At 40.0% G+C, this 17,534-nt stretch overlaps 1 protein-coding gene across 24 annotated transcripts in view; it reads left to right on the top strand.

Annotated features, from left to right (window-relative positions):
- Positions 1-17,203, top strand: part of mycbp2 (MYC binding protein 2) — a 104,909-nt gene extending 87,706 nt beyond the window's left edge. For 21 of the 24 annotated variants that reach the window (XM_088601970.1, XM_088602068.1, XM_088601894.1 and 18 more), the window contains 27 exons: positions 38-207; positions 1,104-1,348; positions 1,832-1,999; positions 2,221-2,378; positions 2,790-2,989; positions 3,214-3,363; positions 3,781-3,941; positions 4,074-4,230; positions 4,432-4,656; positions 4,973-5,038; positions 5,714-5,953; positions 6,344-6,433; positions 6,794-6,874; positions 7,137-7,403; positions 7,899-8,182; positions 8,439-8,535; positions 8,837-8,956; positions 9,532-9,633; positions 10,409-10,537; positions 11,266-11,398; positions 12,257-12,360; positions 12,656-12,844; positions 13,046-13,153; positions 13,359-13,568; positions 13,957-14,064; positions 14,348-14,513; positions 16,371-17,203. In XM_088601970.1, coding sequence (XP_088458096.1) covers positions 38-207; positions 1,104-1,348; positions 1,832-1,999; positions 2,221-2,378; positions 2,790-2,989; positions 3,214-3,363; positions 3,781-3,941; positions 4,074-4,230; positions 4,432-4,656; positions 4,973-5,038; positions 5,714-5,953; positions 6,344-6,433; positions 6,794-6,874; positions 7,137-7,403; positions 7,899-8,182; positions 8,439-8,535; positions 8,837-8,956; positions 9,532-9,633; positions 10,409-10,537; positions 11,266-11,398; positions 12,257-12,360; positions 12,656-12,844; positions 13,046-13,153; positions 13,359-13,568; positions 13,957-14,064; positions 14,348-14,513; positions 16,371-16,486 — 4,244 coding nt within the window. In that variant the 3' untranslated portion in view covers positions 16,487-17,203. The remainder of the gene's footprint in view (positions 1-37; positions 208-1,103; positions 1,349-1,831; positions 2,000-2,220; positions 2,379-2,789; positions 2,990-3,213; positions 3,364-3,780; positions 3,942-4,073; positions 4,231-4,431; positions 4,657-4,972; positions 5,039-5,713; positions 5,954-6,343; positions 6,434-6,793; positions 6,875-7,136; positions 7,404-7,898; positions 8,183-8,438; positions 8,536-8,836; positions 8,957-9,531; positions 9,634-10,408; positions 10,538-11,265; positions 11,399-12,256; positions 12,361-12,655; positions 12,845-13,045; positions 13,154-13,358; positions 13,569-13,956; positions 14,065-14,347; positions 14,514-16,370) is intronic. The other 3 variants (XM_088602075.1, XM_088601920.1, XM_088601868.1) reach the window with 1 other exon arrangement.
- Positions 17,204-17,534: the final 331 nt, after the last annotated feature.

Genomic DNA, 17,534 nt, shown 5'->3' with positions numbered 1-17,534 from the left:
TCTTTTATGGTAACCTGAGTTTTTAATTTTTTTAAAGGTTGTGGACGTTATGCAGGAGGTCAGGGCTATAACAGCATTGGACACTTTTGTGGCGGCTGGGCTGGTAACTGTGGAGACGGAGGAATTGGTGGAAGCACCTGGTACTTGGTGTGTGACCGCTGCAGAGAAAAGTATCTCCGTGAGAAGCAGACTGCAGCGAGAGAAAAGGTTTGTGTTTGTCTTTTGTAAATAAAAAATCAACAGCGCTGCCTTTCCTATTTAACAGAAGTAGTTTTAGAAAATAGGGTAAAACATGTTTAAATGAGACAGCATGTGTCTATGTAGAGTACACATGTGCTTCCCATGTTTGAGCGGTTTTTGTCTGTGCACTGAGCCGCTGTGTTTTTGTGATGATCTCTGGCTTACCATGACCTCCCCAAAAATAATCTGTTCCAGAAATGTATGTATGTTTTATTTATATGGGTATCTCTTTTGTGAAACATTGAAGTCTTTAATTGGCATTGTAGCAGATTTTGTTTCAGTTTCAGCTCGTGCCTGCTCTAGAGGTGAAACTCTTAGATTTGTATCAGCTTTTTCTGGGGGTCTTTCAACAATATATCATATCAACATGTCAGTGGCCTTCATTTAGAGCTTTTCCAAAAATCTTTCAGTTCAGTTTGATACTCCTGTGCAGAGGGTTATAGGACCTGATAATAAAACAGGTACTCCAAATGCTAGGTTGCATTCAGTTGTGTGTTTTTTTTATATATCATTTTTTACAAAGCTTTTGCTTTTTGTTTTTGACAGTGTGGTATTAGCTACCATGATAAAGAAAAGTGAAAACCAGAAAATGAGATTTTTTTACATACATTTTAATTGATTCCACATATTTCATTTAGTGAATCTGGTTTCACAAAAGATAGTCATTCTTATGCTGGCCCAGAAAAAAAAGTATTTCTGTGCCCAAATTATTCAGAAACCTTATTAAAATAAGGAAATTCTAAAAATGTTTAGAATTAAGTTCCATTATCCCAGTTAATGTGAAGAGCATTGTTCACGCATTGCCACTCTGCTGCCGGGCTCCAGGTATGCAGTACTCAGTCACCTGGTTCTCTGCCCTACAGGTGAAGCAGTCGAGAAAGAAGCCGATGCAGGTGAAGACCCCGCGTGCTCTGCCCACCATGGAGGCTCATCAGGTTATCAGAGCCAACGCCCTGTTCCTGCTGTCATTGAGCAGTGCTGCCGAGCCCAGCATGCTCTGTCACCACCCACCCAAGCCCTTCCACACACAGCTCCCCAGCCTCAAGGAGGGCGTCTCTGAGGAGCTGCCCAACAAAATTGGCTGTCTCTATTTACAGACACTTGCACGGTATGTGGCTACCTCACATTCTAACTTAATTAAGATATCTGCCTTAAAACTTTAGATGAGATATTACTGGTTGAGCAGAAGACATTTTGCTTTACTTTCACTACTGCACAGAGCCCTAAGTAAATTAAATAGTTGATGTACTATAGATATGCTCTCGGTACAGCATTTTTCTTTTATAGTTAGATTACTGTTTCCCAGTTCTAGTCTTCAAGATCCCCACACATGCTGGTTTTCAGTCGAACAGGGATCTATCAATTAAAGCTGTAATTAAAGTGAGAAGTTGTTTAATACAAAAAGTTTCAAGGATTTCAAATGCTCAGAAGTTACTTTAAATTATAAAGGCTGAAAAGAAACCTCTGACATGATAGGGTGCTGAAAACTACTTAATCAGGTAATTTATTAGTTCATGCCTGAAACTTGTTTGATATGCAGTTAGTGTACTGTTAGGTTTTACGGTTGTATATATTTTTTAATTCTTTGAAGGCATCACTCGGAAAATTTTGGGGCATATCAGGATGACAACCTCTTCCAAGATGAAATGCGGTATCTGCGCTCAACCTCGGTCCCAGCTCCCTATATATCTGTCACTCCCGATGCCAGCCCCAATGTCTTTGAGGAGCCAGAGAGCAACATGAAATCCATGCCTCCAAGGTAAACATTTTTCCTCTTCTGACATAATTTATATTATGGCCTGTCAAGAATATAGGTCTAGCTCTAAATAAAGCTGCAGATGCCTACAGTTTTTTTCTTTACTATTTTTGTATTTGTCTCTTACGAAAGTAATTTTAGCAATACTTTTCGAAGAAGAAGAAAATGCAATGGATTGTCTTTAGAACTTATTTATATAACTTGTTCTGTTTTGCCTTCATCAGTTTAGAGACCAGCCCCATTACAGACAGTGATACGGCAAAACGCACAGTCTTTCAAAGGTCCTACTCTGTGGTGGCATCAGAGTATGACAAGCAGCACTCCGCCTCACCAGCCAGAGTCAAGGCCGTGCCCCGTCGCAGAGTCAACAGTGGTGATGCAGGTGAATCGCTTACATTTAACCCAGTGCACACTTACAAATGCCAATGTGTTGAGATAAATGTCAGATTTGTGTAGTGCAGCATTTAATAAAACAGGTACAATTATAGAATTGGTCAGGCTAGATATTCAGTGGATTTTTCTTGATTGTGCTGTAGTGTTTGGTTTTAGTGTACATTGTGATTTAAAAGCTTGGTGCCCAAGCTATTCAACACTAAGATAGGCGGGCAGGATCCTGTCCGCACGGGCTTAAAAGGGAGACCCCGAGTGCTGACTTCCCCCTTTCCTTTTCTACCTCATGCCTTGATTCTAGTCTGTTTTCTACATCCCAGACAAATTTCTGTGTCGAGCAATAATACGATTTTTAGATACTTGATGCTTACTGTTTGTAACACACGGCCAATGTATTGTTCAGAAGTGGGCTCCTCCCTCCTGCGCCACCCTTCTCCAGAACTCTCCCGCCTCATCTCGGCACACGGCTCACTCAGCAAAGGGGAGCGCAACTTCCAGTGGCCTGTGCTCGCCTTCGTCATCCAGCATCATGACTTGGAGGGCCTGGAGGTGGCCATGAGGCACGCCCTGAGGAAGTCTGCCTGCAGAGTGTTCGCCATGGAGGTCTGTCTGCTCGGGGCGTATTGTTAGCAAATTAACTTGAAGCTCGGCTACGCTTTCCCCCACCGTGTTCAATAATGTAGTGCATTTATTCCATTTTTTTTTCTTCAACTGACTTTATCTTGTGCGTCAATTAAAAAAATATTTTTTTAAATAAAAAAATGAAGGTTAAAGATATGATGCTGTGCAGTAGGTTCTTTTAATCTTACAAGGTTTTCTTCCCTTAGGCTTTTAACTGGCTGCTGTGCAACGTCATCCAAACCACCTCTCTTCATGACATCCTCTGGCACTTTGTGGCCTCTCTGACCCCCTCTCCTTCAGAACCAGAGGAGGAGGAGGAGGAAGAAAACAGAGTCAATAAAGAAAACACTGAGCAGGTCTTAATTTTGTTTTGTTTTTTTTTAGTAGGAAGTTTTGTCTCGGGCAGCTTTGGATTTGTTTCTTGTAAATCGTTTTTTCCTCCTTTCGATTTTCAGTTGGGTTACTTTGTAACCAAATTTGCTTCTGTGTAATATGTTATGTGCTTTTTCATAAAAAAATGTACGTTATACATATCTTGGGATTTAAAGGTGTAAATCATATTAAATAACATTGTTTAATGAAAACCCAGCAATGTAAAAATTAATTTCTTCAATTGCTGTTTTGAGTTGGTAAGGGAGTCACGTGTAGTTTGTGCCTTACCTGAGTTTTCTGTGGAAAATTATAGATTGATTTTGGTTACATATGATCCAGTGAACTTCTTGTGCTGGCTATTTTTCTCGTTTTTGTTTTAATTGACGGTTTGTTTTTTGCAGGACAAGGACACGCGTGTCTGCGAGCACCCTCTGTCAGACATTGTGATAGCAGGGGAAGCCGCTCACCCTCTGCCTCATACCTTCCACCGGCTCCTCCAGACCATCTCAGATCTCATGATGTCACTGCCCAGCGGCAGCTCTCTGCAGCAGATGGCCCTGAGGTAGAGTACAAATCCAGCCGTCTCACCCCCCTGCACTTCTTACCTCCTCTAAAAGTAACTGCTGGGTCGATATTTCAAAATAACACAGCAGCTCCTGGTGTAACAAAATCTAATGGAAACTGTTTTGTGCAGATGCTGGAGTCTGAAGTTCAAGCAGTCAGATCATCAGTTTCTGCACCAGAGCAATGTCTTTCACCATATCAACAACATCCTCTCCAAGTCTGACGATGGAGACAGTGAAGAGAGTTTCAACATTAGTGTTCAGTCTGGATATGAAGCCATTAATCAGGTAAAAGGAACAGAACAACAGGGTGTAAACACAATGGAACACATCAGTGCACTATTCCTCTTCTAAGTAAAGTAAGAACAGCTTAAAAAGTAATAGTTGGTTGTCATTTGTCTTCAGTGTTATGTTCAAAGAGATTTCTAAATTCCAGTTTCTTAAATTCAGTGTTGTGGCTGCTCTGAATCCCATTGTGTGTCGTTTTAGGAGCTGTGTGTCGTCACCTGCCTGAAGGACCTGACCGCCGTCGTGGACATCAAGACATCCAGCCGGCCGGCCATGATTGGCAGCCTCACCGATGGCTCTACAGAAACCTTCTGGGAGTCAGGGGATGAGGACAAGAACAAGACCAAGAGTGTCACTATCAGCTGTGTGAAGGGAATCAATGCTCGCTACGTTTCTGCTCACGTGGACAACTCACGAGACATCGGGGTGAGCTGTGTTGACTTATTGAGCTCCGATTCCTCATTGCCTTTAAATGTCATTATTCATGTGCAATTAGAATCTGGAGGCGCCACTTTACTAGTTAGCTGTTCCTCCGCCTGGGTGAAGATCTTCTCTTTTTCCTTCTGTGCTCCCTCCTTGATGTGAGCTATACTGAAAACACTTTGTGAAGGACCGTTATACTCCAGCAGCCTGGTGAATTTGTTAGACTAAACAAACCATGAATAGTCAAAATGTGTTCTTCATTTTGCTTGCCTAATGTTTTAAAATTGTGATCTTAAAATGACTTTCCTTCCTTGTGCAGAACAAAGTCACATCAATGACCTTCCTTTGTGGAAAGACAGTTGAAGATCTATGCAGAATTAAACAGGTATATTATTATTACATATATATACAGTATATACAAGGCAAACAATCATCATCTTATCATGTACTTTTATACTATTTTATTCTCTTAATTTATTGTTGAAAGCAGGAAAAAGAACTGATCAAAACATGTTTTTAACTTTGCATTCTGTCTTCTGAAGGATGCATAATCGTTTTTGCTGTTAGTGTATTGACATTTCCTCAGAGCACATCAAAGGTTTATGATGTAACGAATTCATATTGGTTCTAGAAACATTAAAAAAAATCGATATGTGTATTAATTGCTGTTGCTTTCAAATTTTTTCAAGTGATCCAGTACAAAGGTGTTGCGTGGTCTTGTGGCATTTACAATCACTTTAAGGCAAATACCACAAGAAAGCAATAAAAAAAAATCAAAGGATTTTTCAAACATAGTAATGTACTGTTAAAGAATCAAGATTTATATTCAAATTAAAAAAGCAGATTCTGTAGAGTTATCTTTGGGATTTTCTGTATGGCCTTTGTGTGGATTTTAATTGCTAAAACATTCTCTATAATGACTATAAAACGTGCAGGGCTATCCTGTTGCAGCTTACTGTACATTCTCTCCTAAAAATGATCAGATGGAAATATCATTGACTTTAGAGTATGTTTTGGTATGATGTCCACGGAACCAAAATTTGAGTTTCTTTTTTAATAGGTGGACTTGGATTCAAGGCATATTGGCTGGATAACAAGTGAACTTCCAGGAAGCGATAACCACATCATTAAAATTGAGCTGAAAGGACCGGAGAACACTCTGCGAGTGCGACAGGTCAAAGTCCTGGGCTGGAAAGATGGGGAGAGCATCAAGATTGCTGGTCAGATCTCTTCCAGTGTGGCACAGCAGAAGAACTGCGAGGGAGAAACCCTTCGGGTATTCCGGCTCATAACATCTCAGGTATGGCTGGGGCCTGACCATGTCCTTCTGCGATCTGGGAGAATGATAACTGAATAAGTCGTGAAGTTCTGTTGGTAACTCTTCTCTTAACCACTATAAGTGCTCTTTTGGTGTTGCAGACTTGTGTAAATCATTTCGTAGCTGTGCATAAGCATATTATCCGTTTTTTATCAAGTAGCCCCAAATTCATATTTTCCGTATAGATCAGCATATTTCTTTTAAATAAAAACGCATTATTGATGCTCTTGTCTGATTTTAATTTGTAATCAATAAATTCTTTGAATTCAGGACATGTTGTGGCCCCACAGTATGAGAATGCTAGTAACTTTGTAACTGCTTTAAAGTCTTTGCACATTCATCTGAAAACCTTTCTTATTCACTCTGCTGTAGGTGTTTGGGAAGCTGATCTGTGGCGATGCTGAGCCAACACCGGAGCAGGAGGAGAAGGCTTTGCTATCTTCCCCTGAAGGAGAGGACAAGGTAACAGTACATATTATAATAATAATAACTGCACTCTTTAATATGGAAAAACATCAAATTAAATTCCGTACCAGCTTTCCAGTCTGTTCCAAATATTTATTTCTAATTGACTGTTGTCAAAAACCTCATGTAATGTGCTGTGTTCGTGAACTGACTACATTGTCCCAAAAAAGGTCATCTTGGCCTTCAGAATCCCAGATAGAGGTATTCAGGGGAATACCTCTACACAGTCATGTCATTTTGTTATGTGAAACATTTCACTGTTTGGATAGAAAACGTTATTAGGCTTGAAATGTCTTCTTCCCTGCAAGTTTATTTACTTCATAAACAGATTGAGCGATACTGATTTTTTTTGTCTAGGCTCCATCCGATGCTGATTTGAAAGAGCACATGGTGGGAATTATATTCAGCAGGAGCAAGTTGACGAATCTTCAGAAACAAGTAAGAGCACTAATCTGAAAACGGAACAATTACAGATGAATTGTTTTTCACAGATAGAACACTTTGTTCTTAGTTGAGTTCAACTGCTTTAGCATAACTCACCAGGATTATTTTAATCTCTGTTCAGGATCAACACTAGGTAATGGATTAGACCAGTGCTAAAGTAAATATCTAGATTCCTTAAATTAGCAGTAAACGGATGTATTAAAATGAAATGGAAACGGCGGAGTTGCTCACAGTGCTTACCCCCCCACCCCCGCAGGTGTGTGCTCACATCGTGCAGGCAATCCGAATGGAGGCCACGCGCGTGCGTGAGGAGTGGGAGCACGCCATTTCCAGCAAAGAGAACGCCAACTCCCAGCCCAGCGACGAGGACGCCGCCTCGGATGCCTACTGCTTTGAGCTGCTGTCCATGGTCCTGGCGCTGAGCGGCTCCAACGTGGGGCGCCAGTACCTGGCACAGCAGCTGACCCTGCTGCAGGACCTCTTCTCACTGTTGCACACGGCCTCTCCGCGGGTGCAGAGACAGGTCAGGCCTCACCCCACTGTCGTACCGGCATCGCCGCATTCTGGCTGCGACCACTTGAGTGCTGTCGCCTTGACCACGCTCCCTAAATAAAGCTTCTTTTCAGAACTGGAAATCTTAATTGAAGTTCTCGAGTCATCATAATATTTTTGGTATTTAGGCGATTAGTAATAGGCATGTAGTAATGCATGCAGACTCTTTAGACTTTTGTGTAGTTAGCTGTGTGTACATTGACACATGAAGAAGGGTGTAGAGCATGGAATTAACCTTAACTTGTCCCTTAATTGTAATGATGACGTGTTGATGGATTACTGTATTAACAAATTTGTTAACTTTTTTAATTTAGTATTGTCACGTTGCAAAAATTAAATTATTAACTACAGATGCCTTTTTATTTTTACAAATTTGAGAAGCCATCATCCTAGAAAACACTACCTTGAAGTTTAGGCTGCAGAAGATTTGTATAGACGGCTGACCTCTCCTTGTTGGCACATATAGGTGACCTCCTTGTTGAGGCGAGTCCTTCCAGAGGTGACCCCTGCTCGTCTAGCCAGTATCATTGGGGTGAAGGCCCTTCCCCCAGCTGACATCAGCGACATCATTCACTCCACGGAGAAGGGGGACTGGAACAAGCTGGGTATCCTGGACATGTTCCTGGGCTGCATTGCCAAAGCGCTGACTGTTCAACTGAAAGTCAAAGGCACCACTATCTCTGGGACTGCGGGCACAGCTGCAGGGAAAGGAGTGACAACTGTCACACTACCAATGATCTTTAACTCCAGGTAGGGCCTCAGACTCCCACACTCCTGCTCCCCTGGGCTAGGCTCTTCAAGGAGTTAATATGTGTGTATTTCTGTGTACTTTTGCACAAATGACTGTTTTTGCAGTATGAAGTGAAGTGATGTCATTGAATGAATGACTTTTGAATTCCCTGTATTCTTTTCACATAGATTCTCATCATGTCTTCCTCACATCTTATGAGGAGACTGAGTGGATACATATTGTAAACTCATTCTGTTCTCCCTTTTCTTCGTCCAGCTATATTAGGCGGGGTGAGAGTCACTGGTGGATGAAGGGGTCCACTCCCACCCAGATAGCCGAAATCATCATCAAGCTGGTCAAGGACATGGCTGCAGTAAGTTATACACTACAGGCTAGGAGACAAACCTGTTGAATGTTAACCTATGAATACTAATTTGTGACACATGAATATTTATTCTTCATGGCACTGGGATGTTGTGGTTTAACAAACAGTAAATGAAAGGTCTGTGTGTTTTGGGAGGCTTCCTGATTGTTTTAATGAAATTATGCTCTTCTTTACTCATACTTTGTGATCATACCATTGAAAAGAGAGGTAAACATAGTGTATACACTATGTGTGATTTGTGATGGTATGCTCTTAAAAGTGGTCATTAGCTGTGAATGTCTTTCATCAGGGACATCTGTCAGAGGCCTGGTCCAGAGTGACTAAGAATGCTATTGCAGAGACCATCATTGCTTTAACCAAAATGGAAGAGGAGCACCGATCCCCGGCACGCTGCATTGCCACCACCAGGGTTAGTCTGCAGTTTATACCTATTAAAAGATATGCCTGGAGCATTCCGAATATCTCTAGGAATATTGAGCTCTATGATTAGGGGAGAGAGTCTAGGTCATGGCTCTATCTAACTGTAACCAAGAGTCTCCAGGTGGCGCACAATTGGCTAAGCCATCACTGAGGGTTGGGTAGGATTAGCTGGCCAGAGCTCTCCTCTCTCAGAAGCACAGCGACCTCTGCAGCCTCCTGGGCGCTTGCAAACATGCTGTCAGTGAGGGACAGCCTTCTCCTTCAGTCAGCGATGAACCTCCAGCATGGAGCTGTTGGGCTTGTGATGTGTTAAATCACTAGTGGCTTATAGTGATTTACTTCATCATTCTCCCCTGTATCTCACTTGAAGCCAAGATGTGAAATTATACACAATTGGAGATTCAAAAACTGGGCAAGTATAAGAAATATAGCTGGTGAAGTGTATAGAAAAGTGCCTTGGATGACTGATCTTTGTGTATACGGCACACTCGAATTGAATACCACAAGGGCCCCTAAAATGATATTTCTGAAGCTTCAGTTGATTTGAACTGTCATTTTTTGCAGCTATGGCTGGCCCTGGCTTCACTCTGTGTTCTGGATCAAGACCACGTGGACAGGCTTTCCTCTGGAAGGTGGATGGGAAAAGATGGGCAACAGAAGCAAATGGTAAAGTGAAGTCTCAGGCCATGGGCTGCTCTAAATCGCATCCACAGTGACAGGAACATTGAGGAATTTGAGTGAAGGGAATACAAATCTCTGGCATCAGTCAGTTCAGGTCTGAGCCAACTGATAGAGCTGTGATGTTTTAGAAAAATATTTGTACATATGAAGAACTATTACAGGATATTCCATATAGGAAGCAGGCAGTTCTTGCACAGCACAAAGAATCTTACTGACTAACAAGTTTTTATTTTAAAAAAAATCATTCTAAATTTTAAATTGGTATTTGTATTGTTGTATGGCATTTGTATATAATTGTAATCCAAGTTTTAAAAACTCTGACACTTAAAGGAAAAACTGCAGTGCATTATGACGGTGTAGCTCTGTGTTGTGTGGGGGACAGTTGTAATGACATTGTGTGATGTTTTACTAGCAAGAAGACACGAGTGTAATTTGTTTGGCAGATGGTGGCTGACCACACAATTCCAAGGCAGTAGGGGTAATGAAAGATATAAAAGTGAGGATGGTAGTGTCTGACAAGACTAACTTGCTTTTGAATTTTGATTATCTTATACACAAACAGACCTTTCAGTAAATTGTTAATTTGCTCGGCAGCAAACTCAGTGAAGTCTATAGGTTTACACTTAGTATGTTGTTTGCAATAAAACAATTGTACTTCTTTTGAGGCTTTGCAAATATTTTAAAAGCTTGCGCTGAAAAGGCAAGCTCCTGCAGTCTAATTTTATTTTTCCAAATATTTCCCCTTCCCGTTCTTCCATAGCCCATGTGTGACAACCATGATGATGGAGAGACAGCTGCAATCATCCTTTGCAATGTCTGTGGGAACCTGTGTACTGACTGTGACCGGTTCCTCCACCTACACCGGCGCACTCGCTCACATCAGAGACAAGTATGTCCCGCAGCTCCACTAAGGGTGTCTGCATTGAAAATACAGATGGCATCATGATCATTTAGGCTTTGTTTTCTGAACATTTAGCCTTCAGTCTGGCCCTGTGGGGTGAGACGAATACCATTTTTCCGTTCTAAATACAATATAAAATAGTTTGCTTTTCTCTGCTTTATGCATTTAGATCATAAATAATAGGAAATTAACGAGGATGGAGTTTTCTTACCCATATAGCTGATCTATACATGACTAATCATAACTGACCATAATTGTTAATGTATTGAATATATTTACTTGTTTTGTTTTATTCTGACTGTCACCAGCACTAATTGGCGTCAATTTAATTTAATGTATCGCAAAATGTCAGTGGTCCTTGATAGTTGTGCAATCTGGAAAAAAATATTAATTTCAATTGATTTCTTGTTTATGCATTTTATGTATGTTTTCATGATTTACCGATTTACCTATACTAGTATAATATTCTATATACTAGTAATATACTAGTATATTATATAATATATTACTAGAATATTATAAACAAGAATATTATAAATGCCAACTCCTGTATAGTGCTTCAGTGTATTCTCAAAGTCCTTTGTTTCTGTTATTTATTGTCATCGATAGCCATTTGACACATTGGACAGGGACATTTTAAGCCTTTTTCATCTGTTAAATGAGGATATCAGTCTTTTAGAAACACTCTCAAGACTCTATTTTCTACCCCCTGGCAGGTATTTAAAGAGGAAGAAGAAGCCATTAAGGTGGACCTGCACGAGGGCTGTGGGAGAACAAAACTCTTCTGGCTGATGGCTCTCGCCGACTCCAAAACCATGAAGGCCATGGTGGAGTTCAGGGAACACACAGGTATCACTGGAGCAGTAGCAAGTGGCCGTTTGCATTCGGGTCCAAAGTCAAATGGGTTGCAGAATGTGAGCACTGCAGAATATAGCGGGAAATCCTGCTGGACAGCGCATGCCTGCTGTGTTTTTGTTGTCTGTTTTAGATTGTAGATTGTAAATTGTGCGTAAATCTATGTCAAGGCTGCTCGTTTTGAAGTGGAAGAGCTGTGGAAAATGTCAATGTTTCACAAATAATTGGTATAATAGCACCACCTTTATCTGGAAACAAAGACATTTTGTTGGATTTGTTGTTGCCATATTTTTTTTTCTTCCCCGCGACATGCAGAATACAAAAAATGAGTTAAATCTATACGAAAAACTCATTGCAAAACGTTTGACGTGGTCATTTTATTGTTCAAAACATATCAAACATCTTGTATTGACATATAAGACGTTTAGCAATTATCAAAGGTATTGTTTCAATTTTCCAATGTAAATGTTTAGGATGGAAATTTGTGGCTAATGAATGGTGCTATTAAATTTGTGTGCCATTATTAGAAAAAAAAAAAAGAAGTCAGTTGCAGTTTACTGATTGTAGCACATGCAGTCAGATCCCGTATTCAAGCTGCCCTTATCTAGCATGCCTCTGAGCATGATCTGCAAAGCCTAGACAAACCTCAAACCCTCTACCCAAGGTTCCCTGGCATGGGGGAGTGCTCTTGAGATCTCGAGACCAAGGTCACCATGACAGGCTCATTATAGTGCACATAACAAGCCCCGTTAAAGGAGGGCTTCATCATTCAGTGGCTTCTAAGGTCTGAACGCACATCCTGCGGGCTGTCTGCCGCTGTCAGTCTTCTGATAGGAGCATGTGTCTTTCCAGGAAAGCCAGCCTCCAGCAGTTCAGAGGCCTGTCGGTTCTGTGGCACAAGGAACGGGACTGAGCTCTCAGCTGTGGGAAGTGTGTGTTCAGACCTTGACTGTCAGGTAAGAAAAACTATGTACCAAATTGCAAGGAGAACCATATTTTTTCCTTTGTTTTTGACGCGTTTTGTGAAACTGTGCTGCTTATATAGTTGTACGTAACTAACACAGACAGAAAAGAGTGTAACGTTTTGTCTTTTCTGGAGGTGGGGAGAAGTAAAGATTTTCTCAAGACGATGATCCAAATGTTACCCTTCTCCGTAAATAAACTGGGAATTGGAATTTCTTGTGCGATAGTGGAACAAAGGTAACAAAACAGGAGCTTTATGAAGACGTAACACTACTGTATCTGTCACAGGAATATGCCAAGTCTGCATGCAGCAAGACTCACCCCTGCGGACACCTGTGTGGAGGGGTGAAGAACGAGGAGCAGTGTCTGCCATGCCTGCACGGCTGTGATAAGAGCACCTCGTGTCTGAAGCAGGATGCCGATGACATGTGTATGATCTGTTTCACAGAGGCCCTTTCAGCGGCTCCAGCCATTCAGGTAAGAGAGCTTCTCTTTATCATACAGCTCCCAATGTCACTTGTTGGGCAGAATTCTTCATGGCCACGTCAGGATGTTTGAGATTAGATCAAATGTGCATTCTGTGTGTACAGATTCATAATGTGTCTCCTTTTTAATTATTTTTTTCAAAGACGCTATTCTTTGGGTCAGCAAATGACTGGTTTTGTGTCCTTTCTGCAGTTGGACTGCAGTCATGTGTTCCACCTTCAGTGTACTAGACGTGTTTTGGAGAATCGCTGGCTTGGACCAAGGATAACCTTTGGATTCATGTCTTGTCCAATTTGCAAGGTAAACAAAAATGCAAAAAATATTTCTCAATGGTATGGATTTGTAATTATTTGTAATTATTTAATGTGTTGGTATTTAAGGACGCATCAGATCCTCACGTAACATTATATCATAAATGCAACATTTTTTAGTGTGAGGGAACATTATTAAATTACGTTCCCAGATTACTAACAGGCTAACTGTAATGGAGTCTGTTTTGTTTCAGAACAAAATCAATCATCAAGTGATAAAGGATTTGCTGGATCCCATTAAGGAGCTTTATGAAGATGTCAGAAGAAAAGCTTTAATGAGACTTGAATATGAAGGACTTCACAAAAGTGAAGCGATAACTACCCCTGGTGCACGGTTCCACAATGATCCGGCTGGCTTTGCCATGAACAGATATGCTTATTATGTCTGCTACAAGTGCAAAAAGGTATCATTGAAAGCTGTTGTTGTTGTTTCTTTGGATAATTCAAGTTTCCTGAATTATAGGATTTAGTATAATTAGAGAATTAAAGTGTCTCTAATTACAGGTTTTAAGTATAATTAGTATGTTTATTTACTCCTTATAAATATTTAAAGTGTTTTTTTCTCTAGGATTCAATTGGAAACAAAAATGTTATGTTGTATGGACTTAAGCTGCAGTGATCTCTGGGATTTTGTTGAGTTGGGTTCATTTCCTAGCTAACTGAAAAAGATGAGTGGAAAAGGAGTGCTTGTGCCCTCAAAAAAGCTTGTGAACATCTAAATTGCACATAAAATCTTCAATTAAATGGATGCTCTAAACCTGAAGTATGCTTGTTTTGTGGCAATTCCTCCAGGCCTACTTTGGTGGCGAAGCGCGTTGTGATGCAGAGGCTGGCCAAGGGGATGACTATGACCCCAGAGAGCTTATCTGTGGAGCATGCTCAGATGTTTCAAGGGCACAGGTAAAGGCGGCTGTAAAATTGCTTTAAAATAATGCATCGATAAGGCTCTTTGACCATATTGTCTTTTGCAAGGCCCGAAACATGGTGTGTTAGGATGAAATGGTCCTGGTAATACTCATCCAGTCTGTGTATGTAGTTCAGTCTTGTTTGGATTTCCTCATTTCTGAGGACTCAAGATAATGATTCTGCTACCTAATGTTATGACCACTTGGTCTTCTTTGAAAACAGATCAAATGTTGAGAAGTGCCATTTCCTTCAGCAGCCATGTGTTCTTCTTGTGCAGATGTGTTCCAAGCACGGCACAGACTTCCTGGAGTACAAATGCCGTTACTGCTGCTCAGTGGCCGTGTTCTTCTGCTTTGGAACAACACACTTCTGCAACGCCTGCCATGATGACTTCCAGAGGATGACAAGTGTCCCCAAGGAAGAGCTTCCTCACTGCCCTGCAGGTAGTGAAACGGGGCTTGGCACATTTCATTTTTTAAACCATTAAAGCTCTGTATTGGCAAAATGTTTAACGAAGTATTAACTGTGCGCTTTCACCTTAAGATGGCAACTTTCAAACTTTCAGGATAAACTTTGTACAAAGACCCTGACCCATCATATTTCCTTAGAATACGCTGTTGATAGTGGAAAAACAGTCATGAGTGCAGAGATGTGGGAGGCATTGGGGCATAAGTGTTGGTAATTATGTATATGAAAATTAACATTTTGTAAAGGAAATGAAGGGAAGCTTGAACATACATGACAGTGCTGCCAATCTTTAATTTATATGGATACATGGTGGATCACATAGCATTTGTCAGTGTATTACAGTAAACCCTTGGTTTAATGGACTAGTGGTTTCCATTATTGCTAAATGTCTGTTAAAATCACTAATGACATTTGTAACTCAAAATACAGAATTATATGAGACAATATATAGAAGTACTATATACTGTATATGCATTCTGGATCTTTTATTTTTTAACAATTGCACTCAACACAGTCGATTGCAATTGTTCCTGTGCCTTTCTTATCATAAATATATAAGCTCTTCATTTCATGTGTTTTAAATATATAAAATTCTCTAAAGCACAGGAAACACAAATAACATCCATCACAAGCAATTTACATATTCCTATAGCACAACATTGATATTCCTGAATTTTAAACCTATGTAGTAATTATTAGTATTTTATTATTGTGGGGGTAAGTTCAGTGTTTCTGATTTTACAGACAAAAAAATTTCCATTGGCAGATTTTGTCCATTAAAATCTGAAGTCTTTTAAAGTAAAGCCTGTTAAACTGAGGGTTTACTGTCTTTTTTACTTGGTAAAGAGGAGGGCCACATTTATAATGAAAGAAGTATTCAGCTGTGATTTATGTATTATGATGTTGAATGTGCAGGTATTGTATTTATTGTATTTAACAATTCACTTGCAATTTATTATAGACATCGCTGTATTTAAATTTAGTATGATAACCAAAAATACTGGATTTTATAAAGAATTTTACTTATTATTAGAGCTTAAAAATTTATGAGAATAGCTGAAAAGACTCCGGAATTTAAACTAAAAAAATAAAACCTGGCAGGTAAGTTTAGGCCTACAAAGACCAACCAGTATGGGTGTCTTCAGGGGTTTGGAAGAGGTAAATTAGTGTTATATTAGGTTTGTACATATATATTTGATTTTATATAATAAAAGTCACACGGTGCCCTTTTATATTTGTTAATCCGATTTCATATTTAAAGTTAGAAAAGGCTGTTCATTATAAATCAAAGTTCTATTAGTAATCATGTTTCATATCTTGAGACTGTGGTTGTTTCACTATTTCCTTTGGACTACAGACAGTTTTATTTGCTTAATCATTTCTCCATTTTAACTCGCATTTCTTTCCTGCTCTTTGTTTAATCATGATACTTCTGTTAGTTTCCTCACTAAGAAGTAGCCTCCTGAGTGATACTCTCTTCAACATAAATTAACCATGCCATGTAAACTAATTCTGGGGCTATTATTGAAGTCTCTGTAATGTATATAAAAAATTAATGGCGGTGAATTAATTGCAACGACAACCGAATTGAAAAACACAATAACAAAAAAGCACATCCTGAAGATGTTCGGCCTACCTTGGGATGTAAAAATATAAAAGTGCAAATCCTCATTATCTAATTGAACACACTTTGATTCTCTGTCTTTTGATTGTTATAATTGGCCTTACTACTCTTATTTAGACATACTCCAGTAGGGTTCCTTAAGGACTGAGGAATGTCCCAGACAGCTCCCAACAGAGCGCAGATTCAAACCCGTATTTCTTCCCGACAGGTCCTAAAGGTAAACAGCTGGAGGGAACAGAGTGCCCGCTGCACGTTGTCCACCCGCCCACAGGAGAGGAGTTTGCCCTGGGCTGTGGGGTGTGCCGAAACGCTCACACCTTCTGAAGCAGCACGCTGTCCCCCAGCAGAGCCATTCCTCCTCACTCGAGCCTTCAGGCGCTCCCTACTTGGGGGCAGCTCAGATAAAGACCCTCTGGAATTAACGAGACACGGACAAAGCCCTGAATGAGTGCAGACCAGTGCGCATTCAGGAATTGAAAGAGAAACTTGTGGCGTGTTTGCATGCAGCCGTTGTAACCCTCGGCTCCTATAAACGTTGCACACCTCCTAGTCACTGACGCCTATTGATGCATTCAGAATAAAACCTGCTCATGGCAACTGTGGATAAACATACAAAAACACATGAAGACAGCAATGCCAGCTTCCTAACTAAAAATCAAATGATAATGTTATATGTAAACTGACTTTTTTTTTTGTAATTCTGTACAGTATTCCCCACTGTTGACTGCACCATGGGTGGAAAAAAAAATAAAGTCGTATGGTTTATGAAAAGAGACTGTTAAGATTGTTATGTTAGGAAGGCAAATAGTGTATGATTTATCTCATCCTGTATATAATGATGGTATCAAAAATAGGTGTAATCTGAAATTGCTACTTTACACTTTACTTTTACACTACAGTTTCATTTAATCTTCTGGGTTATGTTTTGAGCCTGAACTTTTAATGAAGTGCAATACTGGGTGTGCCTCCTATCTTGCAGCTGTAAACATATGGAATGTATATGTCAATAAAGCCGCTGTACATTTTTATACAGTGAAAAAATGTTTTTGTCTGTGAAGTCTGTTCAGTGTGTTTTGAGAGTTGCAAGCATCTTAATTTTTCACATCCACAGAGACTAAAACGGTAATCTATTCACAATCCTTTACTGTACTGCTTCAAAGAATAATAAACCTTTAGAAATGGTTAACAATGTGTGAAAAGCTACACAAATGATTGATCAATAATATCATGCTCAGATTAATCTATATTTGCAGTTTGTTCTGAAAACAAGGTCCTCACACAACTAAAGTACAAAATGTCCTCTTTCACTACATTTTTGCATACAGCATATTTTAATATTAGAAACTCTTATTGATTTAAAAATTACTCCTCA

The sequence above is a fragment of the Lepisosteus platostomus genome, chromosome 2 (assembly GCF_059453375.1).
Source record: "Lepisosteus platostomus isolate fLepPlt1 chromosome 2, fLepPlt1.hap1, whole genome shotgun sequence".
NCBI classification, from domain to species: domain Eukaryota; kingdom Metazoa; phylum Chordata; class Actinopteri; order Semionotiformes; family Lepisosteidae; genus Lepisosteus; species Lepisosteus platostomus.
The sequence above is the reverse complement of the archived record's forward strand: the minus strand, read 5'-3'. Positions and strand labels throughout refer to the sequence as shown.